Source organism: Neovison vison, chromosome 14 (genome assembly GCF_020171115.1).
Source record: "Neovison vison isolate M4711 chromosome 14, ASM_NN_V1, whole genome shotgun sequence".
NCBI classification, from domain to species: Eukaryota; Metazoa; Chordata; class Mammalia; order Carnivora; family Mustelidae; genus Neogale; species Neogale vison.
The window spans coordinates 2,571,285-2,584,407 of NC_058104.1; the positions used below are offsets into that span (position 1 = coordinate 2,571,285).

A 13,123-nucleotide genomic window follows, 5' to 3' on the forward strand; every position below is an offset into this window, starting at 1 on the left:
CTCCTTGGGGCAGAGCCTAGTAGGCACCACCTAACTGAGCTTCTGTGGGCCACACACATGGCATTCTGGGTGCCACTGGCACACCGCTCTCAGAAAATTAGAGGAAATGTCCAGAAAGCTCCAGGCAACGGCTGAGAGGAGCCCAGCTGTCCAAAAAGTCAACATCGGCAAAACCACGGGGCGGCTCCTTTATGGTGTCATGAAATACCCCCAGGGTGAGTGGGCATGAAGGTGCCTCTGATGCCGGAAAGAAGCTGCACCCTCAACATCCCGTCCCGTAACAGAAGGGGCTGGACAGTGGGTCTGCAGAAGGCCTGTCCGCTTTCTCTAGGGAACAGCTTTGGACAGTGTAGACAGCAGTGGTTTGGCACGCTACAGTATGGACACACAGCTCTGCACACACACGAGACTGCCACTTGGGTCTCACTGATTGGTAGCCCCAGAGAGGACGGGAAGACAGCGCCAATGCATCCACTCCTGCCAACACAGGCTCCAGGCTGAGTCTCCAGAGCACAGCTCATCTGGAAGGAAGTGCCTGGTGGTCACTTCTCTGCTCCCTGGGCCACACACACACACACACTCAGAATCAGAGGTTCTGACACTCAGCCCCGGCCAACGGCTACCCAATGGGGGCCCAGAGTACTCCCCCACAGCACATACCTCTGCATGCCAGCCTGCAGCCGATGAAGATGGTGCAGGACGTCCATCCACACACTTCCCCAAGGTGAGCCCGTCCCCGTCCCCTCTCTGGGCCCTGGCCTCTGTTTTTATAGCAAGTGGTGCTGGCCTGAATGCTTGGGGGCATGTGAGCACAAAGCCCACAAAAGCCCCCAAGGGCTTTGTAAGGGTCACAAAGAATGCAGGGGAAGGGCTCTCTGCTTCCCCCCACTCAGGATAATCAAGAGAAAACACGAGAGGCGGAGTGTGCAGGGTGGCCTCTCAAGAGCGGGCACACCCACAGTGCCCTTGAGCTTCCCCCCATAAGCACCACACAGGCCATGCTGTGCTTCCCAGTGCCGGCGGATTCCGAAGCACAGCTGCCACAGCACTTGGGGTCTCAGCCATGAGCCAAATCCTGCCAACGAGCCTACAAACATCGGGACTGAGCTTCTCTCTCCCTTCGATGCACCCAGAGGAAACAGGAGCCCGGCTGCCCGGGACTCTGCTCGCGTCTTGCTGACCAGGCCATCCTGGGGAAGGGTGGCACATGCACGTGCTGTGGGCACATGGCCCCGCCCGAGGACAAGGACGGCGCAGGCCAGGTGTCCTGGTGTTCATAGCTCCTCTATGGGCATCATATAGTGCCCCCATGCTACCACCACTCTACCGAGGGCCCTAGGGCAGCTGACTGCAGAGGGAGGAGACGGGAACCTCGCGGTTCCAGGCTTGTTCCCATTGTGGCAAAACGTTTCTCATCATAGAGGTCCCTCTGCAGCCAGGGGGACAATTCTTTGCTACAGAAGAGCAGGGGTGGCGGGGATGGGGGACACAGCACCAGGCCTGGAGGAACTGGAAATGAGGGTAAGGGTTCTTTCTGGTGGGCCCCTCACTTAGGCAGACCTCCTGGCTTTACCACATGTCTGTTTTTTATGTGCTACCTGTTACCAGACTACATCTGCAAATTTAACTAAATGAACGCCAAGCAGACCAGACTCCCTTTGAAGTTTCCCCATCATCCGATTCTGGGGATGGATAAAAATCTGTAAAGAAGTCCAATTCAGCCTCAAGACAACCTTGTTACAAGGGGACTGGCCATGTGGGAAGCTCTCAGTGCAATGACGAGGACCGTGGGCCAGAGTCAGCCAGACCGAGGCCTGGGCCAAATGCACCTGAGCTCAGGCTTCTCACCTGTACGGCAGGGACAGGACCAGCCCGCACCTGCCAGGGTGCTCAGTGAGGGCTACATGAGCCATGGGTATAATGTGGTCAGCAAACAGAGTCTGGTGTGAGTAAATGCCCACTGGAGGGTAGATTTTAACATCAAAAGGTCTTTCTGCTCTACAGAGACATCTGTAAGATGTTCCCATCCCTGATGCATGCAAACATCAGCTCGGGTTTGGGGACTGAAATCCCTAAGGCAGGGTCCTGTCGTGTGAGGGCTGACAGGTTACTAGCCACCCAGGGCCACCAGCTGGCAGCCCTCATGAGCTGATGGCAAGCCTTCTGCATGGGGCCAGCATGCCAGGCATAGTGCTGGGAACTCGGGGGGAGCTGCAGGGATAGTGCATTGGGAGCCACGGGAAGCACCTCCTCAGCCACTGGGACCGGAGGGGCCACAGGCCTTGGGCTGGGGCGAGTGGGCAGTGGCTATTTTTACGTGACATGTCTTGGCTATTTCAAGGTTTGGATTTTTATTTATTTTTTTAACACAACAGGAAGTTATACTTTCTCATGACTCATTTCTTTCAAAATGGTGTCCTCAGGCATCGTTAGTGCTGGACTTGTTGGGAGTCTGTGGCTGTCCACGGTAGGTGTGAGATCACACCGACCTCATCCACGTTACTAAATCATTCAGAATTTGAAGAATTACAGATTAGAATTATGTCTGGATTCTAAAGCTGGAAAGAACACTAGATGTTAGTATGTTTCCATAAAAAACGTAACATTTCAACATTTTCTGTTGAAATACATGTGTATTAAGCACAAATCTGAAAGATGTTAGATTATTACCATTTAGAATACTTTCAAGCATTTGAAACAGGATCCTGACAAAACAGAAAGCTTGCAGGGAAGCCACCTGGCAGCCTGCAGGGCCCGTCACTGGGGGGAACCCCGCGGCCACCGTGCCCTTGTCCAACCGGACACCTCTGCTCCAAGCCCGGAACCCGCCTCTGTCCTCCGGGAGGAGCACGTGTCGGCCTCTGTGCTGCCAACGCCACAGCCGTGTGCTTTATTCACACTCAAGTCACCCAAAAGATCACGCTCAGGTCAATCCCACAGCTTCAAAAAACTCAGAAAGTAAAAGGTCACCAAGAGGAAAGTATGAGATCGATTAAAATGTGACGCAGCCAGGGTGCGGCCGGTCCTACAGACCTCAGACCTGGTGTGCACGCACCTGGGAACAGGGGCGAGCGACTCTGCCGGCCTTTCCCTGCGTCGATGGTAAACCCAACCACCAGCTGGGGTGTGGGTGGCGGGCAGGAGACAGTAGCTACCTGCAGGATGGTCAGGCATTGGGGTGGGGCGGGGGGGGTCCCAGGGGCTGGGGCAGAATTCACCCTGACTGCACAAGGGCCGCAGCTGTGGCAAGGAGGAGGAGGAGGAGGAGGGCCTCTGGGTGGGTCACTGACTCCTGCGGGACAAGTGCACTCAGGCGATTTCAGGAGCAAAGAGAAAGCGAGAGCTGAGACAGGCTAACACTGAGAGCAGAAAAACAACCCTGATTCCTAATGTACTTGCCCCAAATACCTGTTATCTCTTGGGTTTAAATTTCTTTCTGGAAATGCTTTTATGAAAGTTCTAGATTCCAGTTCTAGTTCTAGGTTCGATTCTCCAAGTATAATTAGTACAATCCTTTCTCGGCTTAGGAAATCTAGTGCCTCGTTTTAAAAACAAGGAATACCATTTTAGTTCCAGCAAATGACGATGGGTCATCTGAAAGGTACATAAGACCTACTTACAATGTTTTCACACTTGAAAAGAATTTTATCAGTGGGTGAAGAAAAGCAGGTAAGTCTGGAAACATCCATAAAAATGTGTAGTGGGACTGAGCTCATCGCCACAGTGTGGGAGAAAAAAGGCCAGCAAAAAAATGGTTAATGCTGGCCTTCTCGGAGGCCGTCCAGCGGTGCAGAGCACAATGGGCGGCCCTGGGAAGCCTATAAAGCCTGCAGTGCCCGGGTGTCCCGGTGTCCGGCGCGATGACGGAGCGATGATGGGCATTCTGGCGGGTCAGCCTCATGCACCAGGCTTCCCATCCCAGGACCACCGCTCTGGCACCCTTCGACGGGTGGAAGCAAGTCCAGAATCCCCACCACCCGAGCGAGAGCTGCCGCTGTGCCTCCAGCCGGCCCTGAGCACAGTCACTGAGGCTGGCTGACAAGCCCTCCGAGGGACAGGGGAAGGGTCTGCTCCAAACTGGCTGCGGTGCAGGTGAGTCTCCGTCCTGGGTTCCTGGTTCTGTGCTAGGGTCGGAGCCACCACGGGACCACCGGGCAGACCTGGCTCAGTGGTCTCATGTAAGGTGCAGCAGACGGCGCGCAGGCCACCCTCTGGTGAGAGGGCCACTGAGGCTATAGCCCTTCTCCTCCACTAAGGACCCAGATGGGGCTCTAACAATCTCAGCGTGACTATAGCCGGGGAGGCTAAGCACAAAGGTTCTTTCTACAGTGCATGCCGAAAATAATATGCAGTATTCTGTCGTATTTCGTTCAAGCCAGGGGCTGTCTCATGTTAGGTCAGTCAGACGGCTCTGTCTACAGCATCAGGTCTCACTCAATGAAAATACTCGCCCAAGCCACACATCTGGGCGGATTAGTATTGCTTCACGAAGACACATACCCTGTAGATTTGACAAATGTGGCTTTAGTTTTCTAGAACTAGACAAGCAGTGGAAACATGAAAGAAAATGATACGAAACTGTTTCATGCTCATCTTTAAAAATTCATGGTCAACTCTCAGGAGGGTGCTGTGGAGGTAGGAAACCCACGCTACTTTCTGAGTCTGTTCTAGGCTACTATGAAAGTAACGGTATTTGCCAAGGATCAAAAGACTCGTGTACATGGGAAAGTGGTGGCAGACTCGCTTTCAAACTCTTTCCACACAGCCTATCTTGACAAGCACTGAGGAGGACGAGTGTGCGCCGTGAGCGCCTTCACCTTCAAGCCTTCCTCTGGAAGCATCAAAAACAGCCCCGAGTTTCCACATTGAGAGAGCAAAACAAGCACTTGGAGCACTTTTTACAAAAAGAAATTAAAAACAGAGGCTTTTAACGTTACAGATAGTATCTGGGCATGATGACATTTATGTGGTTCAAATTGGTATTATCTACTAAAGATGAGTAAAAAATGCAAAATAAGTAGTAAACTTATCAACCCCAGCTAAGCAAAGCTAACTGAATACTTTTAAAATCGTAACTGACCCCAAGGCTGCAACTTAAGTTTTTCTGCCTCCCACCCACCCACTGCGTTTTTAAAGCAGTATTTTCAAGCAGTGGTTCAATAAATGTCTAGTCTGGTTTGGCAACACTTCAGAAATGAGTCCTAATGATCTCACAGGGTAAAACAAGAACTCTCAACAGAAAACAATTCAAGTCCATTTTAACGTGCCAGGCCGGCTTCCTTGGGGCTTCTCGTCATTGGCAGCAGGCCCCCACCCACCCCCCTCAATGCAAGGGCACCCCTCCCCAGCTGCCCAGCGAACCCTGGCTGACTTGTCTATTGAGACCACAGACAAGCCAGGTTGTGGTGAAGGGCCCTGGAGGCTAGACCTGTCGGCGGCAAAGGTCTAAAGGGCTTTGCTTAGGATTTTGTTTTTTTCCTTTGTACCCAGCTTCTAGGTTACAAACATTACAAAAATATATTAGATTTTATAATAATTTATGAAAACACTGGGTAAATATCTACTAAGGCAAGTACCTTTTTTTTTTTTTTTAAGATTTTATTTATTTGACAGAGAGAGAGATCACAAGTAGGCAGAGAGAAGCAGAGAGAGGAAGGGAAGCAGGCTCCCTGCCCAGCAGAGAGCCTGATAATGGGGCTCGATCCCAGGACCCTGGGATCATGACCTGAGTGAAGGCAGAGGCTTTAACCTAGGTTAAAGCCTTTAACCTGAGCCACCCAGGTGCTCCAGTACCATTTTTATTATGTTTTCTCTTTCATTTCATATCATGAAAGAAGTTTCATTTGGGGCACCCAAACTTAGATTAGCAAAAAAAAAAAAACCGGATTTCTTTTATCTATTTTACTGTAAGAGATTCTGCTTAAGCAGTTTCCACACAGCATTCTGGGCCCACTATCTTCAAAGAAGCTGGGTTTTTCCCTTCCCATCACAGCTCTCTAACAGCTGCTGAAATAAATTTTATTTCCTCTGCTGGCAAACAGTACTTTTCCTGCGATTTCCATACCCAACCTCCATGTTACTTCATAAGCCAGCTATTCAACTATTTTAAAAAATAGGCGTCCACTGTGCGTTAGGATGACTCACAGTCCAGGCTCCGGTCAGACTGAGCGGCCAGGAGCCCTGGGGACAGAATGTGGGGCATTTTCTACACTTAATTCTTTTCCCTCAGCTCAGTGACAACCACCTCTCCAAGACGCTAAGGACCTCAACTCCTGGCCTTCCCTGCACAATCACGTGCCTGCCGTCCCCATGGCCATTGGCCACAGAGACCGTCTTTGCCAAGAAGCCCTAAACACTTGAACCAAAGCCTGACCCCTCTTCCATCTGCTTCTCTCAGGTGCACAGGTAGTAGCGCCACCCCCCGCGTGGATCACGGCAGCTGACAGCAAGCCGAAGGCAAGCCAGGGCGCCACCCGCTGTGTGGCCATGGACCACCTTCTCCGATTGCTCAGCTTTCTGCAAAACGGACCCACGCTGCTTGCAGTGGTGCCCGTGATGACTTCCACTCTTACAGGCATCTGGCTCACTTCAAAGAGCATCACCTTTCTTTCTAGAGATGGAGCTTTCGTTTAAGTCGAATTTCTGGTAGCCACGCAGCAAACCTTGAAAGGTGCACCTCTGGGGACACGGACGTGACTTCCCTAGTGCCGCTCCCTGGCATGGAGATGCACCCAGGTGCCTCCAACAGCACCCCCCTGGAGCTCAACCTGTCCCATGCACTCACTGGCACTGTCCTGGCTAACCAGACGGGCGAGCTCTCTGAGCACCAGCAGTATGTGATCGGGCTTTTCCTGTCCTGCCTGTACACCATCTTCCTCTTCCCCATCGGCTTTGTGGGAAACATCCTGATACTGGTGGTGAACATCAGCTTCCGGGAGAAGATGACAATCCCGGACTTGTACTTCATCAACCTGGCAGCGGCTGACCTCATCCTGGTGGCTGACTCCCTCATCGAGGTGTTCAACCTGGATGAGCAGTACTACGACATTGCCGTGCTGTGCACCTTCATGTCACTCTTCCTGCAGATCAACATGTACAGCAGCGTCTTCTTCCTCACGTGGATGAGCTTTGACCGGTACATTGCCCTGGCCAAGGCCATGAGGTCCAGCCTGTTCCGCACAAAGCACCACGCCCGGCTCAGCTGCGGCCTCATCTGGATGGCATCTGTTTCGGCCACGCTGGTGCCCTTCACTGCGGTGCACCTGCAGCACACGGAGGAGGTCTGCTTCTGCTTCGCAGACGTCAAAGAGATCCAGTGGCTGGAGGTGACCTTGGGGTTCGTCATCCCTTTCGCCATCATTGGCCTGTGCTACTCACTCATTGTCCGCGTGCTTGTCAAGGCTCACAAGCACCGAGGCCTCCGCCCCAGGCGGCAGAAAGCCCTGCGCATGATCTTCGCAGTGGTCCTTGTGTTCTTCATCTGCTGGCTGCCGGAGAACGTCTTCATCAGCGTCCACCTCCTGCAGCGCAGCCCACCAGGAGCCGCTCCCTGCACGCAGTCCTTCCGCCACGCCTACCCACTAACGGGCCACATTGTCAACCTGGCAGCGTTCTCCAACAGCTGCCTGAACCCCCTCATCTACAGCTTTCTGGGGGAGACTTTTCGGGACAAACTGAGAATGTACATTGAGCAGAAAACCAACATGTCAGCTCTGAACCGCTTCTGCCACGCTGCCCTGAAGGCAGTCCTTCCGGACAGCACAGAGCAATCGGACGTGAGGTTCAGCAGTGCCGTGTAGAGGCGGCGGGGCTGTACCCACAGGGATCCCACGCTGGGTCACCCCCAGGGCAAGGTGGGAGGAACAACTGGGCCACACTGCACTCTGAGCCCAGTCAGAACAGGCTGGCCCACCCGTGCCCCAGCCGCGGGCACACCTGGGCTCTGAAGAGCCCTCACTGCAAGCCACCTTGACCTTGGGCCGAGTACACAGCACTGGGGCTCCCCGCCCACACTCACGGCTGCAGGGCAAGTGACTGGCGAGAGCTGGTGTAGGGATGGGGACCAGCGTGAACTTGCGGTCCACTCTGCATGTACTGTGTCCCACAGCAAACTACATTTCTCATGTTGGCCAGTGCAAGCAAAACAAAGGGGACATTTTGGAGCAGAGACCTAGTTTCAAGGTCCATCTCCTATAAATCTGCCATCCTCGGGAAAAATGAATGCTGCAGACAGAACACACTCAGCAGACCTGAACTGGAAACTGTGGACCATCCGCCTCGTCTGTGGCTTACGGTTTACTGGGCGTACACTAACAAATGCCCTCGAGTCAGAGAGGAAGGGAGAAGTGCTTCTTCTTCGTCACACACACACACCCCTCAGGGTGGCCCTGCAGACAGCGGCCACACCATCTGGAGCACTTCTGCAACCAGAAGCCCCGCTGCCGTCTGAGTCGCCAGCCCTCTGCTGTCTGTTCCTGGGCATCTCTGCACCTACACCATCAGGGAAGGAGACCATGGGGTTACGGGCTGGGGAGCCAGCATGCATGGGACAAAGTTGGCCTCTGAGAACAACAGTGGGGACAATGATGATGGCAATGTAAACAGTTCTCCTTAAAATGTACAAAAGAAAAACTAGTGACTGCTAGGAACGTCCAGCCCTTCTCAATAAAACATAGCCACATCCTGATTCTCAATTCTCTGAGTTGTTCGGGATGGGTGGGGCAGTCCTTGGGCCTTGGCAGCAAAACCAGTCTTCCCTCACAAGGGCACCCCCGTCCCTGGTGTCACCAGGCTCACGACCCAGCCAGCACTCCCTCCCAGGGCAAACATCTAAACCCCTTCACCCACACGCACCTGGCATCTCCAGGGCATTTAATGCTCAGCTGCACAAGCTCCGGGTGTCAGAGCAAACATTCCTAGGAGTGCACCACGTGCCCTGGCTCTTCTGGAAGGCTCTGTGCTATCAGCATCAGGCACGGTGCCTGCAGTAGCTCAGAGTGCTCACAAGGCAGCTGGGGAGGCAGAGGGGGCTTCTGTCCTGTAATGCACAGGAGCCCGGGGTCCAGACTTCCGATGTGGGCTGGGGTTAGGGACCTCTGGCCTCCTTACGGTCTGAGACTGGGGACCCCAGCCTCCAATGTGGACTGAGAATGGGGACCCGGCCTCCACTGTGGACTGAGAGTGGGGACCCCTGGCCTCCAATGTGGACTGAGACTGGGGACCCCGGTCTCCACTGTGAGTGGAGAGTGGGACCCCTGGCCTCCAACGTGGGCTGAGACTGGGGACTCCTGGCCTCCACTGTGGGCTGAGAGTGGGAGCCCTGGCCTCCAGTGGGGACTGAGTGTGGGGACCCCTGGCCTCCAATGTGGACTGAGAGTGGGGAGCCCTTGCCTCCAATGTGGGCTGGGGCAGGAAAAACACAAGCCCCATCCCTCCTGCCACTCCATTCAGGGGGCCCATCTCCCCAGAAGACAGGGGTCCTCAAGGATGTTCACATTGGCAGGGCTTCCTGTGGGGAAGGTGAGACAATGTTTAGGTGATAGGGTGACAGGGAAATGGGCCATTTGAAGTTTCAGTGGTTTTTATAGGTGCAAATCTCTAAGAAAGAGGGTGTCTGTCCCAAGTAAATATTTGCATTGCCCAACTCTGACCTTGCAGAAATGCCATCTCTAGCACCCAAGTCCCACTTCAGACTCACTTTCTAAATAAACATCCCCGTTGCAGGCCCGGAAAACCACTCAACCGCTGAGGACAGTTCCCACACACCAGCGGCTCTGGTGTGGGGGGACATCACTACAGGGTGGCCGCATGAGCTCTCCCGCTGCATTGTCACAGGACACCCACCCTGCAGCCAAGGTGAGGGGAGCAACTTCCAAGGACGAGTCCTCCCTCCACCCTCTACCTCTCCAGAACCTCCAAAAGTCGTGAATCTACGTGGGGTACAGACACTGCGTTGATGCACCTCGTCCTATAAAAGTCGGAAGAGGTTCTAACATGCCTTCCCTCACACATCCTCTGAGCTCCCCCCCGTGGAACAGCTTCTCAGGATGGGCTCTGCCCCAGCCCAGGGCCCGGTCAGAGCAGATGGCATGCCCGGGAGCCAGCCTGCAAACCCTGCTCCTTGCCAATTCCCCCCTTTGACCTCAGTGCTGACAACTCCAAGCTGCAGAGCGGACACACAGACCTGTGCCCCAGCTTCAAGCATGTGACTCCGTGCAGGGGTCTATCAAAAACGCACACCGTTGGGCGCCTGGGTGGCTCAGTGGGTTAAGCTGCTGCCTTCGGCTCGGGTCATGATCTCGGGGTCCTGGGATCGAGTCCCGCATTGGGCTCTCTGCTCAGCAGGGAGCCTGCTTCCCTCTCTCCCTCTCTGCCTGCCTCTCCGTCTACTTGTGATTTCTCTCTGTCAAATAAATAAATAAAATCTTTAAAAACAAAAACAAAAACAAAAAAAAAACGCACACCGTTCCCAGCAAGAGCAGCAGTGGCGGGGAGGGCGTGAAGACTTCACAGAGCCTGGAGACCCATGCTGTCTAGGTGTAGCTCTGGAGGATGGGGTGGGGGGGTGAGAGGGGAGACAGAGGGCATCACTAGGGCATCAGGCCTGCTCTCTGACCCTTCCAACAACCCCATGAGGCACACACTGTCCCCATTCTCAGAGTCTGGAACTGCCTGAAAGCTTGAATGGTAATGATATAGGCAAGACCCACAGCCCACCTCTCCAAAACCCACACCCCTTCCTCTACAGCACTCAGGGATCAAGAGGTCTATCAGGGTCACAGGCTTGACCCTTTCCCAAAGGTACACCACACAGGATGCTCTTGGCAGGAAGGAGCAGAATGGAGAGCTCCTCCAAAGATGTCTAGGCAGGAACTATGTCTGACCAAAGCCCCAGAAGACAGGGCCGTGCTACCCCCAGGAGGCCCTCCACATGGGCTGCCCTCCCCGTGGTGGAGAGCTGGAAAAGGCAGGCCCTGCTCCTGATGGGCTCTGCACCAGGCGATGCTTGCCCGGGGAACAGGTCCAACAGGGCTGGACACAGCTCCTACCTCTAACCTCTTGAAGCCCATCTCCTCATGTGTAAACCGGCAACACAACTTCCCCAAGGGTCCACTGGACAGTCGCTAGAAGGGCAAGTGCAAGGTAGAGGTCCTGACGCAACAGAAAGGAATTCTTACTGAGCCCGAGGCTGGACTGGCAGCTGCTGGAGTCTTTCCTGAGCCCAGGACCCCAGACCCTGTGTCAGAGACAATGGAGCCTGTGTGCTCGGGCTGCCTGGCCCATTCCAGTGGAAGCCATCCTCAGAAACATTTGTCTGAGAGCAGAGGCTGACTTAATTCCTTTGTCAGGAACGCCACAAGATCAAATCAGGGTGTTCAGTTACCTTGCTGCTTCTTGGTAACCGGGCCCTCCCAGGCACTGATGCTCTGTGACCCTACCAAGAGCTCAAAAGTACAGAGCTGTAAGCACACAAAACCCACTGGTGCTAGCACTGAACAGGACTTTTGAATTTTCTTTGTGCATAATAATTAACTCTTGATTACGGGGGCGACACTGTCCAGACCCTATGTCCTCCTGGGAGGGGTGGAGGCATTCAGGTCATGACAGCCTCACTGGGATGTCCCCCTGCATCTTTCAAGGTGCTACGGTGAAGCAGTCCCGAAACCGTTACGTGCATTCTGAACAGAGAATGTTCGTCAGTGAACCCAGAGTTTTCTAAGTGGATGGCGGGAGATGCAACATGGAAGGGAGAAGGGCAGGTGAGGGCCCGAGGGTGGATGGAACCGGCGGTGTCCAGTGAACCCCAAGATCTCTAAACTAAGCATATGTGCAAGACAGCACAGGGGCCATATATGTGCATGGCACAGGCACGCGTGTGTGGTGTGCACATGCGTGATCATATGTTCCCTAGTTCCAGCTGCTCAAAGGGGCAGGAAGGGCCTGAGTGGCTGGCTGCGGGCCCAGCGGTGCCCAGGCTGTCCCCCAGAGAAGAAACCAGCTCCTCAGATAAATGGCTGATTCAGGCAGGGCGGGAGTACAAGGTGAGCATGGCACACGGTGTTCCTCCGGAAGAAAGGAAAGCTTCAAAAGAAAGACACAGTCACATCAAAAGGACACAGGGACCTACCTGAAGGGATCTCACTAGCCAAATCCAGGGCACTTTGAGCATCAACACAACTATAGACTACTGAAAGATAAGAATCCATGCGCCCATTCCACTACTGAATACAAGTAAACATAATGTAAGTGAAATGAATACTGAAATAAACACAATACAGTCATACACGGCAGTGGGTAAGTGAGCCTTGCACCCTGAGAGTAGAGGGTTCCCACAGGCTGGTGATGGGGGAGGCCACTGCAGGGGTCCCAGCGAAGCTTGAGACGGGTGAGAATCCCTAATGAAGTCTAAAACCAGGAAATGTGACAGGAACAGGACATCTGTAGAGGCCTCATGTTCCCCCCGCCTCTGGCTGCTTTCCCATGGGAGAGAGAGGCACCGCATAGCAGGGAGTTAGGATGGCCCTTCACGGAGAGCCAACAAGGTCCCACAAGGGGACAGGCAGTTCAGATGTGGGACCTAAATGGGCCACAATGCCTCCATGTCCTACCTGGGATCGTGACCTCAACCTAGTCAGGAGGAAGTATCAGAAAATCCAAAATGGGGGTGCCTGGGTGGCTCAGTGGGTTGAAGCCTCTGTCTTCAGCTCAGGTCATGATCTCAGGGTCCTGGGATCGAGTCCCGCATCGGGCTCTCTGCTCGGCGGGGAGCCTGCTCCCCCCTCTCTCTGCCTGCCTCTCTGCCTATGTGTGATCTCTCTCTCTGTCAAATAAATAAATAAAATCTTTAAAAAAAAAAAAAAGAAAATCCAAAATGGGGATGGGGCAATGATCCAAAATGTCATGTCAAAGAGACAAAGGCAGAGGGAGTGTCCCAAATTAAGGACAGGCAGAGACATAAAGCAAGTCAGTGCAGCGTGGGACCTCAGCAGGATGCTCTGCTAGAAGGAAATGCTGCATGGCTACTGCTATGGGGCCAAGGGACAGCAGGAATCGCTTGGTGCTGAGAACTGTCCCAGGCACACAAGAAAATGCTCTTTTTCTAAGAAAACATACCCTTCAGTAT

General features: G+C 53.8%; 2 protein-coding genes across 3 annotated transcripts in view; one reads left to right on the top strand and one right to left on the bottom strand.

Moving 5' to 3' along the window:
* The window catches only part of C14H7orf50 (chromosome 14 C7orf50 homolog), a 121,301-nt gene that overhangs the window by 70,938 nt on the left and 37,240 nt on the right, over positions 1–13,123 (bottom strand). The window lies entirely within an intron of this gene.
* GPER1 (G protein-coupled estrogen receptor 1) lies at positions 3,859–8,686 on the top strand. The gene is made up of 2 exons (XM_044233927.1): positions 3,859–4,092; positions 6,398–8,686. The coding sequence occupies exon 2, from the start codon at positions 6,720–6,722 to the stop codon at positions 7,797–7,799; it is 1,080 nt and encodes a 359-aa protein (XP_044089862.1). The 5' UTR covers positions 3,859–4,092; positions 6,398–6,719; the 3' UTR covers positions 7,800–8,686.